This window comes from Chaetodon trifascialis, chromosome 14 (assembly GCF_039877785.1).
Source record: "Chaetodon trifascialis isolate fChaTrf1 chromosome 14, fChaTrf1.hap1, whole genome shotgun sequence".
In the NCBI taxonomy this organism is placed as follows: domain Eukaryota; kingdom Metazoa; phylum Chordata; class Actinopteri; order Chaetodontiformes; family Chaetodontidae; genus Chaetodon; species Chaetodon trifascialis.
The window spans coordinates 22,752,991-22,770,000 of record NC_092069.1 but is presented as its reverse complement, the minus strand read 5'-3'; the positions used below and the strand labels follow the sequence as shown (position 1 = coordinate 22,770,000).

Below are 17,010 nucleotides of genomic sequence, written 5' to 3'. Positions count from 1 at the left end.
CTCTGTGTGTGTGTGTGTGTGTGTGTGTGTGTGTGTGTGTGTGTGTTTTCTCCCCATACGATGACCTTCTACAATCAATGAGGACTTTCATATCCCCTCCTAGTCTCCACGGTAGGGGAGCAGACAGGACTGAAAGAAGTCTGTCTGTTCATACCTGTGACCTACTCACACACACACACATGCACACACACGCACACACACACAAGCCCACACTGCATACCTTGCTCTGGTCATGTTTATGTGTGTGTATGTGTGTTTACTGTACTGTTACCTGTGTGTTTGGCCGATGAGAGGTCAGGAAAGTGGGTGAGGGATGGAAGGAGAGAGGAGGATGATTTCAGGAGGGTGATGGAGAGAGGAGAGAAAAAGGGGGGGGGTGTGACTGAGTGAAATAAGAAAGGATGAAGTAAGAAAGGGAGGAAAGGATGGAGTGAGTAACACTTGAAGAAAGGAGGGAGCGAAGGATGTGAGTAATGGGTGAAGGAAAGGAAAAAGAGGGAGGATCGTGCCGGAGGGATTCCTGAAAATGGGGATGGAAGGATGGAGGAAGAGGGGAAAATGAGTGTGAAAAAGATGGAAAGAAAAGCAGGAGTGGTTAAAAAAGTGAGACACAAGAATGCAACGCTGTGAAAAGTATTTATACTAACATACTTCATCTATAGATGTGTTGGTATGTGTTTATAATTTGGGGAAAATGCCCCTTTAAACATGGTTTCCCAATATTTAACTGACATGTGACAGGTGTTTACATGCACAGGATCTATAGGTGTGTTTCCAGGTAGTAAGAGCCTCCGTGTGTGTGTGTGTGTGTGTGCGTGTGTGCGCGCGTGCGTGTGTGTGTGTGTGCGTGCGCAGAGTGATTTATTCGGAGGCCAGGTCTGCCTCCAGCTGTCCCAATGGGGGGCTTCCCAATGACTTTCCCAGCCGTGGACCTCCATCAGAGAGGCAGAGGAAGAGGGAGACTTTTTTTTTTTGGTGGGGGGGTTATGGTTAACGGAAAAGTCAACATCATTTTCAATCTGCTAATTCTATTAAATTCTCTTGCCTCCCCTCGAAAGCAGAGGGTTTTTTTCGGCCCTGTTGCCCCCGTGTGTTGTACTTCCATCCATCACGATGCAGACGTCGCTGTCTCCAGGAGCCAGAAATGAGAGGCAAAGACCGGCTCACGTTCTCATTTATCTTTGTATACTTTTCGAGGTCGTGCGAGCGGAGCTGAAGGAAACAAAATGTTCCAATTCGAGCAGCCGGTTGATCACGCGTACAGGACACAAAACACGGTCTTCTCCTCGAGTTTTCAGTCTGAAGTGAAGCCACTGATGTAAACATAAAGGCTGGTTCTGTGGAATAAAGGGCATTTTGCACTGGCCTGCCCCTCAGTGAGTGCGCCTGTGTTTGTCCCTGCATGTCTGCCGCTGATTGACGGATGTAAATGAGAATTTACTTTAGCATTAGCTGCCTGCTTAAATAAATAATTCTCCTCCTCCTCCTTTGCAGGTCCTGCTGAGGTTCCCATGATGTCCCCAAATGGGTCAATCCCCCCCATTCACGTACCCCCAGGATACATCTCACAGGTTAGTTTTTCCTCTGTCAGGGTGTTTTTCTTTTCTTTTTGTGGCTCATCATCTGTTTGTGTGGGAGCGTTTCAGTCAAAATAACAGACAGACGCAGAAGGAGACCAGCACAGTGTGCGACTGCATTTAATTAGCCAGTGGTTTCATTTCTGAAAAAATAAAAAAAAAGGTTCTTATGCCATCGTGTGATCTAATATTGACTCAGAGAATCGTATTTTTCTCAGTAAGAAGTTATGAAGTATAAAAACTCGTCATAATTTAACATGTTTCCAAGGTAAATACATTCAGTATTTCTTAATTAGGTGTCAGTGCACTGGTGCCGTTTGAGCAGCCCGTCTTGTGGTTTCTTTCAACACACTCGTGCTTGTTTCTGGAAAATTCCTCAAGCGCACCAATGATAATGAAATCAAAAATTATGTACGTGCAGCCAAAAATGGCTGCGTTGGCGAGTTGTGCAGCACGAGGGGTTTGAAGCGAAGTTGCGCATTTCTGCAGAGGCCCGGCGGGCAGACTTACAGCCTTTTGACTTGTGCGGTGTTTGTCTTTGATAAGCAGCATCAGATGCGGGCGAGGCGGTCATCATTAAGGAATGGCAGGCATTAATACGATGGAAGTCAGGCTATTTGTGGAGGGCTTGTGCACATCGAACCACACTGAAAGCATGCACCAGGCAGTACGCCCATCCTGGCTGTTGTAGAAAGAGTAGCAACCAAGGCAGCCTCCTCCACCAGCAGAGCACTGAGCAGGAATGTGCTGAATTTTGGATGTCAGGGCGCAATTGTTTTTCTGACTCTCTCACATGTGTGTGTGTGTGTGAGAGAGTGTGTGTCCTCACAAGAGCAGATCAATGAGAAAGATCTCCCATAGTGAAGATTTTAACCTCGCTCTTTTAAGAATGCAAAGTTTGACATTATGTGCCGGGTGGAAGTTAGGTTTGCCGTGTTAGTGGTGTGGAGGGGTCAAAGGTTAGCGAATCAACACAAGCCTGTCCTCGCAAGTATAGCGTTGCTGTCTCATCTGCGGTCTGCGTGTGGTGGGATTGTGTTCCCATGCCAATGGAAGTCAGGTCATTGGCTCACCGTGGGTGTGTGTTTGTGTTTGCATGCGTGTGGGTGTGTGTGTTAGCAGGGACCGGGCCAAGTGAGAGCGGGAAACAGTGTCACTCTTACATAAACACGGCTGATAGCGGAGACAGGCACTGGGTGGGTAGGTTTTTGTGGGGTGAAGGGGTGGAAGGAGGGATGGATGGAGAAAGAGCGCTGCGGTGGTGGAAGTATTGACAGATGGATTTTGCACGTGTGTGCATGTCCTCGGTGGTTTGTGCTAATGACTGCATTGTGATGGTGGGTGTGTGTGTGTGCACATGTGCATGCATACTTGTGTGTTTTTTCCAGTTTGTGTTATTTGGAATATGTGTGTGTGTGTCTCCTTGCCAGTAAATGTTGCGTGGGCATGTAGGTCAGATCCACATGTACTCATGCAGGGACTTTGCCCTTGTTTTCCTGTCAACACTCTGTTTTTCTCCTCTGCAGCAGAGGAGGGGATGATGGGGCTGATGGGGGGCCTCCTCTCCTCCTCTTCTTCTCCCCCTCTGTGTTTTTCTCACTTGGATTAGTTCTGTAACCCTCTTCCTCCCCTCATGACCCTCTTTAATACCCCCTCTTCTTTCTTTCTGTCTGTCGTATTCACTCACTGAGTCTGTTGCCTCTCAATGTGTGTGGGGGAGTTTTGGGGTTGGGGGTTGTTATTTGGTGTGTGCATGACTCTGTGTGTGTGTGTGTTGTTGTTGTTGTTGTTGTTGTTAGAAACCAGCAGATGACTTCCCCTCTCTGCAGGGAGTGTGTGTTTGCTCTCTGCTTGGAATGTAGGCCTGTGAAAGTGTCTGAATAGCTGGAATGTGTGTGTGTGTGTGTGTGTGTGTGTGTGTGTGTGTGTGTGTGTGTGTGTGTGTGTGTGTGTGTGTGTGTGTGTGTCCATGAATGTGAAAGTGCATACATGTATGGAATCTATGTTAATTTGAGGCGGTTGTTTGAAACTCGTTGTCATTGAAATCTGCAGACCATCTGATGACAACATTGCAGCGCTTGTTTTCACCACTTAAAGGGCCAAAGCATCCTGTTCACACAATGCCTCACTTGTTAAAGAAATTATGCAGCTCATTCCTTTATTAGATATCCACCAATCAACAAGCCGGCCACCTGCCTCTTACAGAGCAGTTGACAGTGTCGGTTTGAACGAGCAGGTGCTCCTTTGAATCTTTAAGTAGCTGTAAAAATCGAAGAATTGTAGAATTTTAAAGACTAGTTTGACAATTTAGGAAATAATGTGATCTAGTATGAAGCTGCTTTTCTTTTATTTCTCCTTGTTTATTCTTGCTATTGTTGCTGTCTGTAACAATGTCATTTCCCCAGCATGGGATCTGTAGTTATGTTATATCTTATCTTGTCTTAGCTTAGCATCCTAGCCTAGCTTAACAGCTGCAAACAGGGGGAAACAGCTAACCTCATGGTGACCACAGCAGTCATTCAGTTTTTGCACATATTAAAAAATCAAGACTTCACATGTTAATTAGTGAGACGTGGAGGTGCTAGTATGCTCATTTTGTTGCTTTCGGACAGAGGGAGGCCAGCTGTTTCCCCCTTTTTTCAGTCTTCGTGCTAAGTTAAGCTAATTGGCTGCTGGTTGTAGCATCATATTTACAGAAATGAGTGTGTTATCAAGCCATATTAGACATTTTATATACAGAAAAAAGCTGTGATTTCACTCTAAGTCATATGTAGAAAACTGCTGCTGCTGCTGCTGCTAATTATTGATGTACTAAATGCCTCACTGAAGCCTGCGCTCAGCAGTGCGTGCAGCCATCGCAGACGGTGCGCTCTCTGCTCGCTTCACATGCTTTGTGGGAACTGAAGTTTGCTCAAACACACACATCACGCTGCCATTTGCAGCTGTCAGCGGGCAGCGTTTCCAGGTGGACTGTTAACTGTGAAATTCCAGAGGTGTTTTTATTCCTCTTTACACTCACCTCCCTGTCTCTTCTCAGGTGCTGGAGGATACCACAGGGGTCCGCCGGGTGGTGGTGACCCCCCAGTCTCCGGAGTGCTACCCTCCCTCATACTCTCCAGCCCTCTCCCCCACGCACCACCTGACCCCTTATCTGGCTCACCCTCACTTCATCCCCAACTCTCACTCTTTCTACCCCCCTGTCAGTCCCGGGGAGCTGCCCCCCCACCAGTACTACCAGCACCACCTTCCCCCCATGTACGGCGATCCAGGTACTGACATGCTGACTGGACTTTATGCTGCTGCCAACAGATCAAGGGTTTTATGTGGAATTAAAAATCCAATTATTAATCCAATTAAAAATACGCTTTGTGCAGATTTTTCGCCCGACATAAATTCTCTTCTCTTCTTTCATCTGCTCTCCTCTCCTTCAGAAATCATCCCGGTTTATGGGATGTCTAACTACATAGGCAGGGAGGAGACGTACAGTAAGCCACAGCCCAAAAAGATAAAGGAACAGAGACAACTAGAGCGACAGAACCGACTCAACTCCCCTCCCTCCACTCTCTATAAGGGCAGCCTGGGGCCAGCACACAACGGATACAGGTGACCATGCGGCTTCTGTGGCCCTCTGAGACCTTTGACCCCGTGATCGATTGTCTTTTTTCACAGGTTAAATGATGAACTATTGTTTGAAGAATACTGGCTATGATCTGACCATTAAGTGTTGAGCATATAACAAAAATACAACCCTGATTGTTTGGGGAAAAAAGCCCCGGTATCTGCAGATACTCTGAACTGAGTTATGAGGCTAGAAAAAGTTGTATCAGTGCGTCCCCAGTTTATTTCTAAACCTCAATAACAAGTCAAGTGGTCATTCGCTGCGGTCAGAGCTATTCCTGGTTACAAGTAGGGATGGAGAGTTCAAAGTTTGGGCTCGCATGATTGCATTTTTTCCCCTGTAACTAACATTAAACGCCGTTGCTTTTTCGTCCGTAATGCAGCAACAAATCACACGCCCCGTCGCTCGGGTCAGTGGGGTCGGGGGGCGGCGTCAGCAGTCCAGGAGGGAAGAAGCCAGAGAGACGCCTCCGCAGCAGTCCACGAAACAGCGAACCAGAGACACACACACAAGGTAGGACATACACACACACGAAGCATCGAGAGAGACTGGCACACGGTGTTGATGAGCCGCAACAGAGGTTCACAGTTGAGTGTTTTTTCATTTTGGTTGTTTTTATGCTTTTAAGCATCAAATAACACATTGAGTAAGAGCGTCACACTGGACGCAGACTCACGGCAACACACAAACCTGCACAGAAGACACACACACAGGGACAGAGCTTAAATATGGACTATAATACAATGTGCTTTCCCACCCCAAAACCAGACAAACTCGAACATCTGTGTGTTTCTTTAAATTAACATGCCCGCAAGTCTGAAAGCATCACTGTGAGGCCTTTTGTTGCATATCTCAACATGCAACAAAAGCAGCTCATATCTCTTTGTGGAAGAATAACTTCTCTCCTCGCTGACCTCTCTCTCTGCGTCTCTGTGTGACTGGCTTTGTCCTCTTCAACCTCGGTGCCCCTCTGCATTCAAGCGGGCCAGATAAAACACACCTTTCGTTCCTCCCTTTCTCTCTTTCTTTTTTTCTCACAGAATGTCACCCAAAAAAAAAAAAAAAATGAATGGATGTATGCAGCCTCGCTGAGGTGAAGCGATCCGGGGGTGGGGGGTGAGGTGGGACGGTGGGGAAGGGAGCAAGAGAGGTTGTCTGAGTACCCACATAGCTGAACCCGTCCCTGAGCGCTATCGTTTTACCCTTGCTACAATACCGGCCTTGTTGGTGAAGGCTGAGCCACTGGTGGGGGGGTGGGTGAGCGAGAGGGGGCACAGGAGGGGGAGAGGGGAGTCACATACCTGTAGAGTCCCGCTAGAGATGAAGGAAACCTTTGAGCTCTGAGATTTAGACACCACAGCTCAGTCTTATCGCTTACACGAAAAACTGCACATGTGCAAAGACGTGAGGGCGCACACACGCTTACTGTTCCTCTTCAATGACTCAAATGTCTTTGACACGTCTCATATACGTCTGAGTTATTAAAAAGAGGACAGCGTCTCATTTATGCACACGGGGTTATCTGCAGAGGTGATGACAGAAAAACATGAAGAGACGCATAAATAAGCTCATCCAGTCCCACGTTGGAGCTGTCAAACTCTTCTTTAGATTTACAGTCCTCATAAAACTTTGCTGTAGTCCCTCGCAGCGTGCTGCCAGATCAGAGGGATATTCAGTCTGGGTCAGGTGTGGGCCTCCGTGTTTCCCACATTCCATGAGATCGACGTAAAATGTGAGCATAATTCAAATAATCCTATGACCTACATAGAAAGAAAGTCCAGAAAAAGTAGCCGTTTTGTTCGTATGTAATGTTATTTTTGTGCTGACGGAAGTGTTTCGCGTACCGAATACTGTGTTCACACAGTTTATCATAGAGTTTGAGCTTTCCCTGAAGTATACACAGCGTAGTGTCTTGAGAGGGGACCCCTATTAACTGTTACACCGCTGAACGGCACTCTGGGTACAGCTCAGTAAAGTACGTTCATAGATAGAAGAAGAAAGGCCAGAGAGACCAGAGATGTTACATTATTACAAAGTGTTTTAGGTTTGAATGCTGTTGTTCCTGGAAATAGCCTGGTCCCAACTTGCCAAACAGCCTGGTTCCATATCTTTAGCTGTTAGCCAGCTGCTACTTTTGCTTGAAATGCCCATCGCTAATTGTGTCCTGAGCATTGCCGTTCAATAAGTTTGCCATTTTATTTGCTTAACTGCTCCAGATGCAGTGTTCCACCTCAAGTCACACCATTGCGTGTGTGTATGTATAATCTGGGTTTTATCTGTAGACGCTTCATTGATGTCCGGATGACACGTGTACGCTAGCATTGCTCGGGGAGGCAGCTAGGTGTATTGCTCACGACCCAAAGGAAGTGCAATGAGTGTGTATGAATGTAGTTTGAGTGGCTCTTGAGCAGCAGTATGGGAGGCCATGCGATTGGCCCGTTCTGAACAGGCCTTATGGAAGCTATGGAAAGATGTGTGTGATTGGTGTGTTTCACCCAGATCATCAGCGACAGTACAGTACAGTATTTTCTCGCCTACCTGCTGCTGCATCTTGCCATGCTGTATTAAAACAGTTCACCAGAACTGAGACCATTAGTTGAAGATGAACTGACTACTAACTCATTTGTAAGTTAAATCAAATGCTCTTTATTTCCAGCTTCTCGGATGTATTTCCCACTTTTCTGTTTTTCATATCATTGCAAATTCCACATCTTTGCAGCAGCCTGAAGATGTTTGGACATATTATTGACTAGCAATTCATCAATTAATCAAAAAGTAATTGACAGATGAATAAGTAATGAAAATAATCATTAGCTGCAGCCCTGCTGTTCACTGCGAGGTCTGTAAGTTATCGACATTCACATCATTCTAGCATTAATTGCTTTGGGGTGGAGGCAGACTTACCGCACTCTTTCTGAGACAGATGTTGAATAATGTGCGCATAAAACGACAAATACCAGCATGACTAGATACTATTAGATCGAATGAGAAAACGCACTGTAAATACTCATATACTGTATTTCAGTGAGCGTCACTGCTCGCACACTCGAATTTAAAATTTAAACCTGCACAAATACACTCATTGACAGTCCAGTGTGCGTGCAAGTCTGAACATCTGCAAATGCAAAACACACATACAGAAGAGGCGGTGTTTGACTGCACTGCAGTGGGAGAGACTGCACTGCTTCGTAGAATACACACACACACACACACACACACACACACACACACACACACACACACACACAGAGCAGGTTGACACAGAACACATAGCAGAGAAGATGAGTGCCACAGCAGGAAAAGGAAAGCAAGGTCGGCGGCGCAGCGTATGACTTCCACAGCTTCATGCGGTGCTCAAGCAGCAGTAACACACATGACAGACAGGAGCATGTCAACATGTCGTCGGTTGTCTGTTCTGGTCTGCCGGGGTCTCAGTACAGGGCTGGAGATCAGGCTGAGTCAGCTAGATGTACCACACAACACACACACACACCCACACACACACATGCACAACAACAACACCCCGTGACTGGGCTTCCTGTAAAACAATCAGAGCATGAGGGTCCAGAGGATTGGCGGGAGGTGGGGGGGGCAAAGAGAGAGAGAGGAGAGGAATGCGGGATTTGAAGGACGGATGGGAGAGGAGGGAGATGGATGGAAGGTCTGTGAGGAGAAAAAAAATGAAGCAGAACTCCGACATCACAGGGAGCGGAGAGACGGGAAGACAGAGAGAGAGTTAAAGAGCCGAGTACAAACATTCCGACAAAGTTGCTGCTTGGCCCGGCGCATCCAAGTATGGTCCAACCCAGAATACCACACACACACACACACACACACACACACACACACACACACACACACACACACACACACAGTCGCCTACGCTTTGCCCTTGATGCCCTTTGCTCTGTGTGTGTGTGTGTGTGTGTGTGTGTGTGTGCGCGCGCGCGGCTATTGCCCCGGTGCCAGTAAGGCAGCAGGCTGACTTGGCGAGCACAGTGTCCATTCCCCAGTAAAGCCAGCTCTACAGGCCCTTTTCCTCAGAACTGAGCTGCATGCTGAGCAGAAACAGATGTGGGCCCCGTCCCCACTGTTCCTCCATCTTGGCTCTGCATCATCACCACCGCAGATCCTGTCTCTCACTCGGAGAAACTGGGATTTCAGCAGAAACAGATGGGCCGGCACCCTCGGCTCCTCCATCTTTGGTTCTACGTCACTGCCAAGCGCTGCGAATTCAGGAGAAGCCAGATGTGCAGCGACTGCTGTGTCCACCATGTTGGCTCTGTCGAATGGGATGTGTGGAAAATAAGAAGGGTCATAGATATTCCAGTGGTCTGCTGTTGCAGTGTGAAAACAGTGATGTATAACCAGCTTTCCTTTCTTTTTCCTGAAGTGCACTTTGAGACTCCTAGAAATCCCTCAAAGTTCACTTTCACTTGCTCAACCGTCTGAGCAACAAAAATAAGGCAAGACATTTCATGTATCTTCACTGTTGACATAGTGAATCAAAACCAAAGACATTTCTCAAGATTTTTCTCCATTGCCAAACATAATGACATCGTGCCAAGATGGATGTTTTGAAACAAGGAAAACCCTACTCGAAATTAATCTCCCATCAGCTCTTGGCACGTTCTTTGCTTCAGGCTTGATGAAACTTTGGTTTCATATTTATTTAAAATTATTTTCCCCCTGGCATTTTCATCTAATGATACAAGTTTCTTCACCCCAGAACAATTGGCTCTCCTTTTTCTGATTTTTGTTAGTTTTGAATGTTATAAAACAACAAATCCGGTTATCAAGGTCGTACCTAACCGAGCAAAATCCTGAGTGTGCTGAACGGAGCAGAAGTGCGTTTAAAGCTCTCAGATATCTTGTGTTTAAACTAATGTTCTTTCATTTTCAGCAATTTTACTGACACTTGTTAAAAACTAACTCGGAGTGAAAGCAACATGGAAGTTATCGGAACGACTGTCCAATCAGGCGCATTTTCTCCAAGTCGTAACTAATGGCTCCATTAGTGCTTCCTAAATCATTTAGCAAAGCCTCATAAATCAGTTATAAGCCATTAATACGAAAAACTTTTGGGTTGCCAGGTTGGCTGGTGAGTCATTAATAGTTAACTCATCCCTTTCTCGCTTTCTAATAAGCCATTACGTCGGCGGGTAGAAATTTTCATTAATGAAGGGCTGCAGGATTTTCACTGTCATTGTTAAAGGACTCTTAAATCTGTGCTTGTAAATGTTAATAAGTGGCTCATGAATGGTTGCATTTTTCAGCTAAAAAGTGTCCTGCTGGTGGAGGATGCACATCAACTTGGCAACCCAAGTGTTGTTCTTATTAAGGGCATGTAATTTATCTATGAAGAATTAATAAAGTAACCATTGATAAAAACATTAGTCACTGCTCATAAACCTTTTATAAACGGTTCTTTGTTAGAAAGCCAACTAAATTCCTATATAACCAGAACTGCAAGCAAAGAGTGGAGGGGCATTAAAAACGTGTGAAATGTAAAAAATCTAATATTCACAAGAAATTGTAGGAAGGCGGATTCGTAACTGTTTCGTGCCGACCAAGCCAGCGGATGCAGCGTCTCTTGTATTGCTTTTCACCCTGAGGGAGTTTCCTGCTGGTCAAGATTGAGCACCAGAGAAGACAATTTTAGAACAATGGCGGTGGTAAAAGGAGACATATAAAAGCCCAGTGTCCTGTAATGTTTTGGTGATGTCATCTTCATTAGCTCTCGTGGCCTTTGACAGTCGTGACTCAGCCCTTATATTAACATCAAACTCCTCCTGCTGTAACTGCAGTAATATGACTGGAAAAGTGCGAACACGCTCCCACCCCTCCCTCACTGGGCTGTTTTGATGTGGAACGCCATGGCGATAATCTCAGCCCCCCACCCCGGCCCCGCCACACACTCCCAACCCCTTCCCATAAACCCAAATACGGCCATGTTTGCAGGGCAAGATGGAGGGCAGCGGCGTGGAAGAGACAGCGAAATGGGAAAGAAGTGGTGGACAGAGGTTAGGGAAGGAAAGGGTCAAAAAGGCGGGATGTACAGAAAGCAGAGCGAGAACAAGGGATGGCTTTACCAGCAGAGGAATGTCTTTCCCGCTGATATCATGTAACAGGACTAGCGGGATTAGAAGGGGAGGCTGTTCTCGCCAATCACAATGAGAACAGCAGACATTTCCCCATGACCCTTGTCATACAAGCGATAAACTCAAGCCACACTATCAAACTACAGCACCCAACCGCACTGCCGTAACCAAAACTGGGTTACATAATATCTGAGGTCCTTTCAAGTGCTCCAGCGGGGTAAAGCTGAGTTTGCTAAAACAAGTCAGGGTAATTGAATAGATGAAACGCACAAAGCCCAGACATCTGGGGCTTTCAGCACGAGCGACACTTAAGAGATTTTGGATGTAAAGGTTCTGCATGCAGTGTTTTATGACCAGTATTGGGCTAATTTTGACACATTCAGTGTGGCTGCTGTGAACAAAGAGAAGGGCCCTTTGCTTGTCCCATTGTGTCTCACTGGGCTGGGCTGAGTGTGAGAGTCACTTTCTACATGTCACAAACAAACTGCAGCTTCCATTCAACAGCAGGGCTGATGAGAAACTTGGTTCAAAAGTGTTAAAGACTTTGTGTTCATGAATTGGCTCGCGGGCCACATTCTCACCCCTGAGGCTGGAGGTACCCCACCCGCCTTACCTAATGTAACGTTAGCACCTCCTCCCCTGTGCCTGCCTGTGATGCATAATCTGTCCCCCCTCCCAAAGCACATTCGGGCCCTCAGGTAAGGGTCCACCCATGCAGACCTCTATTTTGCATGCATGGTCTCTTGAACCAACAGGTCACATGGCCAATTTGTTCCCCCCTGCCCATATTAAAGGACTTTTTTTTTTTTAATTTAAGCAATGAAACGAGTGGAGAAAGCTCAGGACAGCTTGGTGTGGATGGGAGGTAAAAAAATGTCAAAACAGATGTGTTTTACATTTCATCTGCAACAATACGGACACTGACTTGGTCAATCTGTGTTTCTCGTTGTCATCGTTCCGTCCGCCTGCTCGTGTGTGTTTTATCTCCGTTCGCCTTTCTGTTCCACCGTCACTCTCTCCCTCTCTGCCTCCGCTGCCTGTCTGACTAAATTTGTCTTCCACTCCATCTGCCAGTCTGCAGTCACTCTCTCAAGACTTTTTTTTTTGGGCTGAGCAGGGTCGGATGGGGTCAGGGTTCTGAGAAACTCATCCCCCATAATCCCTCACTGCCTGGCCAGGTCGCTGCGCCGCTCGCGGCACGTAGACACTTACATAAACACACGCGTGCGTACGTGCACGTGTGTCCACGCTCTTCTTGGAAAAGTGGAGTTTTTGTGTCGCTTGGCAGCGGAGACGCTCATCTCTGCTCGGCGAGAGGGCTGCAGTGGACAGGGTCTCTCTGTCTCTCTCTGTCTGCGTTTACATGCACACACGAAACCCAGTTATTGAGAGAAGTCGGGATAAGGCAGAGACTCCGAGAATGCAATTACATGTGTTTATACTGAGACTTACGTATTTAGTTTCAGGCTGAATTGGACTTTGGATTGCATAATTTAGGACTCAAGGACGCATGAATAGTGATGTGTCTCCTGCATTGCTGCCTTACAGAATACTTTCTGTAATCTCTCTATAGTTGCACATGCACGCCCTTATATGTGGTCAAAAATCAAGTTCCTGCTGAAATCAAGCTGTATTAACCAAATTCTTCAAATCCCTTGCCCCGATTAGGAAAACTGGGTTTCTCAACATGAAGTCCAATAAATCAGATTACCGCAGAAAGACGCTAGAAACTGTGTTTTTTTCTTTGCACGTCTGTCTTTTCCGCTCTGTGTTGGAGTTTGATTTTTGAATTTCGGTGTTTTTTTCCGTCCTCTCCTCCTGTTTCTCTCTTACGATGCCCGCCTCTCGGTCTGTCTCTAATCCCCTTTATAAGCGATCAGGCCTCTGGCCATGAGAACCAAAACTTTCACCATGACAACCACAATTTCAGGCATGTCCTAACGTCTTCTCTGCCGCGTATGTGTGTGTGTGTGTGTGTGTGTGTGTGTGTGTGTGTGTGTGTGTGTGTGTGTGTGTGTGTGTGTGTAGCCCAGCTGTTGAGCAGATGGAATGCTCACTATGCAGCAGATGATAATAGTGTGGAATCCAAGGTCTGTGCCCCTCTCCACCTCCATTTTCCTCTTTCCTCTCCTCCCTCCTCCTCCTCAGCTCTGTCCTTCCTCTCTGTCCTCCTCTGTCTGTCCTCCCTCTCATCTCCACATCTCTCCCTTTCCTTCCAGCTGAGTGTCCGTTACTTTGCTTTGTTCTCCCTGATTAGAGGCTTCCAAAGATGGGTATCATATCTCACTTTGTTCCTTTAGGGCGACACACACATGCACGCACACACCCGCCCTGTGGCCGGTGTGTGTGTGTGTGTGTGTGTGTGTGTGTGTGTGTGTGTGTGTGTGGAGTGGGGGCTGAGTGAATGGCCGTTGCCACATTTTTCACATTTTTTACTCCAGGCCTTAAAGGTCTTTTTCTGTCCCAGCGCAGACAGACAGAACCACAGGCCGTCATGCAGGAGGAATGCAGCCTCATGTATTTGAGGAGGACTGAGGGAGGAAGGGGAGAAAATTAGAGACAGAATGAAGCTCACGTTAAGTATTTATGCCAATGTGCGCTTCCTAATAATCCAGTGTGTGCTTTCCTACTTTGTTCCATGGAACAGAGTTGTGGGAGTTATTTCAGGTGTCCAGGGTTTTGGAGGAAAAGGTTCACTTCATTTTCTGTTGAGGTAATTTTAGGTGACTGGAGTCTGGAGCTCTTTGAAGGCATGAAACGCTCCTGTTTGAGTCATTAGTGCAACAGATGAGCGACTGTGTCAGAAAATATCTGGCTCTTTGATTTGAAAGAATCAAAGCTGAAGCCTGTGGAGATAAAAATGTTTGGAGAGACGTCAACTATGACCCTCAAGGAGAATCATTGAGATAAATGTCCAATTACAGGATTTAGAATAATGATGTGTGTGCCGCTAGCAGTGAGAAAAACTGACAAATAATAAAACATTTAGAAGTGAATTAATATCTTTAGCGTTTTGGAAATACATATACTTTTTTAATGAGGGTTAGACAATAAGATTGATACCATTCTCATGCCTGTGCGTTAAATATGAACTCAGATCAGAGCAAGCAGAGAGTTAGCTTAATTTAGCATAAACAGGGAAGTCACTTTGAGCAGACTCCATAAAAAAGTGTTCTTTATTTACTGCAGCTTTGAGTTATTCCTGCATTCCCAGGGATAGCTTTAGGGTGAGTGTGTTAGCAGAATATTGGCTAGCTTTCCATTAGCGATAGCGACTGAGGCTAATAGTTATTGTAGTCTTTAGGGCCATCCACCAAACCAAAGTGACACAAAGTTCAAATGATTCAGACTGATGGCTGTAAAACAACGCTGGTAAATTGCCAAGGTCTCTCTTTTATTTCTATGATGGGGAACACTTAAGACGCCATCAAAGGAATGGGAAATTTACAGTGTGTGTGTGTGGGGGGGACTTCAAGAACCAGCAGCTCCTCCCACTTTACATCTCTATTACAGCAACACACATAAAAAAAAGACTTCCAGTGTATTCTGACGCCTTCTTCTGGAAAGCCGGCCTGGTTTTGAAGTCAGTGGTGCTGTAACGACGTCCACATTGGGATCAGGGCTGCGCATCTGCTGTGCGCCTACTGATGATGTCACAAAAGTTTGTGTAATCCTCGCCTCACATCCTCCTAAGCCCTCTCCTCCCTCTCTCCTTTCATCCCTCCCTTTCTCCTCCTCTCTGTTGATCCCTGGCTCGCTCTTTGTCTCTCAATTTCCTTGTGTTTTTCTACCTAATCTCTTACTCAGACTCCTCTTGCCTGTCCTCTCTCTCTCTCTCTCTCTCTCTCTCTCTCTCTCTCAGCGGTCTGTCCTTCAGTGTCTCTCCTCCTTCCTCTAAATCCCCCTCTCGCCTGGTTTTGGCTCGGCCTGCTGTCCCCCCTCCTCCCCTTCCTCAGTTCCTCCTCTTTTCCTGCTGTCCGTTGCGCTCCCTCGCTCTGTCTGGCTGTCCTCCGTAATCAAACACAGGCAGTCAGACACAGACAGGATGTGAGGTCAGACGAGGAGAGGAAGTGAGGGTGCGTGGGCAGCACATAAACAGAACAGAGACGAGGTGAGGGACTGTGAGGACAGAGTGTGTGTGCGTGTGTGTGTGTGCGTGTGCGTGTGTGTGTGTGGAGTAACACTGGGAAGAGATTCAGTTTCTGTTTCGGCCGTTAGCATCAGCTCTTTCTGTGGTTGTCCTCTATATTAAACACTTAAGCAGCTGGACTCAACGACCGCAGCGAGTCATAACACTCAGCGGCGAGGTGAAGCGGTGCTGTTTTTCAGGCTTTATTACCGGCCTCCCGAAATATTAAATAAGTCTCTTACTTCTGTCACAAGCTGAGTTTGTGGGTTCGCCAACTTTTTTTCAGAGCGCTGCAATATTAGGGTGTCGCATTCAGTCTGGAATTGTTTGTAGATTAGTCATTAAATTTGGGGTTGTTTAAGTTCATATTTTAACAGAACCTGGTCCTGGTTTTGCTCCTGAGTGAGCTGCAGACAAAATAAAAGCACATGTTTTAAAGGGATAGTCTGACATTTGGGGAAATATGCTTACTTTCTTTACTGGATGTCTTCAGAAATGAGTCTACACTCTGATTTCTGTCCATTAGATATGAAGCTATAGCTGATTAGCTTAGCTTGCTTAGCACAAAGACTGGAAACAGGGGGAAACAGCTAGCCTGACCCTTTCTAATGGCACAAAAATCTGCCTATAAACAGACCAAAACTTAAATAATTTTACTCAGACCTCATCAGGAGACGAGTTCAGGGTTGTATTTTGTATATTTAACACGAGAAAGTGAAATGAATTGAAAAGCATCCGCTGAATGTAGAATCAGAATCAATAAGTGCTTGCATAGGAAAAAAAGACACGCAGATCAACGAGGACAAAAAGACAAAACAAACAAAACACTGAACGATAAGTAAAATATGAAATAAATGATGCGGCTGTTAACAATATATACAGTGAAATGAAATCCGTATAACCTGTTAGATGAATCACTGCCATTAGAGGCAGCTATCATCGTGTCATTTTGAACATAATGATGCTGATTTGTGCAGAAAGTAATCAAGGGATTTGCATTTTAACTTAAAGTTCAGCTTTTTCTGGAGCTTTCAGCTGCATCGAATGGTCTTCAGTGGAAGGAGTTCCTTTCTTTCCTTTTGAAACGAGTGATGGTGCACGACTGTCTCAGGTTCAAACCTCTTTATGTCACGATCCTCTCTTTTTATAAGCTCCATCAGCACACATCATCACAGCACCGGCCTTCCGCTCTGACAAAACCAGAAGTGGCAGAATGTGATTTATTTGTTTTTTTCACCTTTTTACGGTTCGAGCAGAAAAGCAAAATGAATTTCTCCCGTTCCAAAGCAAACAGCGAACCATCAGAGAGGCTGTTAGTCAGCCGTGCATATTGCTTGATTATTAACATCTGTTGTTTGCGGAACGCGACAGCTGAAATGATGCCGTAATGGAATTCCGCCTCTTCTTGTCTTAACCGTGTTAGCTGCGGCAGACAAGTAGCTACAGGACTGCAGCGTAAAACAGGCCATATTCTCCTTTTTCGCTCAGCTGTGATGAATGGGCGGAATAAGCCGGGTCGGCCTGTTAGCTCGCAGAGCCGTTCGTGTCTGGAGCTGTGCGTCTGAGTGCGCCTTTTATTCCATA

At 46.1% G+C, this 17,010-nt stretch overlaps 1 protein-coding gene across 3 annotated transcripts in view; it reads left to right on the top strand.

The window, feature by feature from the left end:
- The window catches only part of fndc3ba (fibronectin type III domain containing 3Ba), a 91,053-nt gene that overhangs the window by 43,464 nt on the left and 30,579 nt on the right, over window positions 1-17,010 (top strand). For all 3 annotated transcript variants that reach the window (XM_070979889.1, XM_070979890.1, XM_070979891.1), the window contains 4 exons: window positions 1,495-1,571; window positions 4,615-4,846; window positions 5,009-5,180; window positions 5,579-5,709. In XM_070979889.1, coding sequence (XP_070835990.1) covers window positions 1,495-1,571; window positions 4,615-4,846; window positions 5,009-5,180; window positions 5,579-5,709 — 612 coding nt within the window. The remainder of the gene's footprint in view (window positions 1-1,494; window positions 1,572-4,614; window positions 4,847-5,008; window positions 5,181-5,578; window positions 5,710-17,010) is intronic.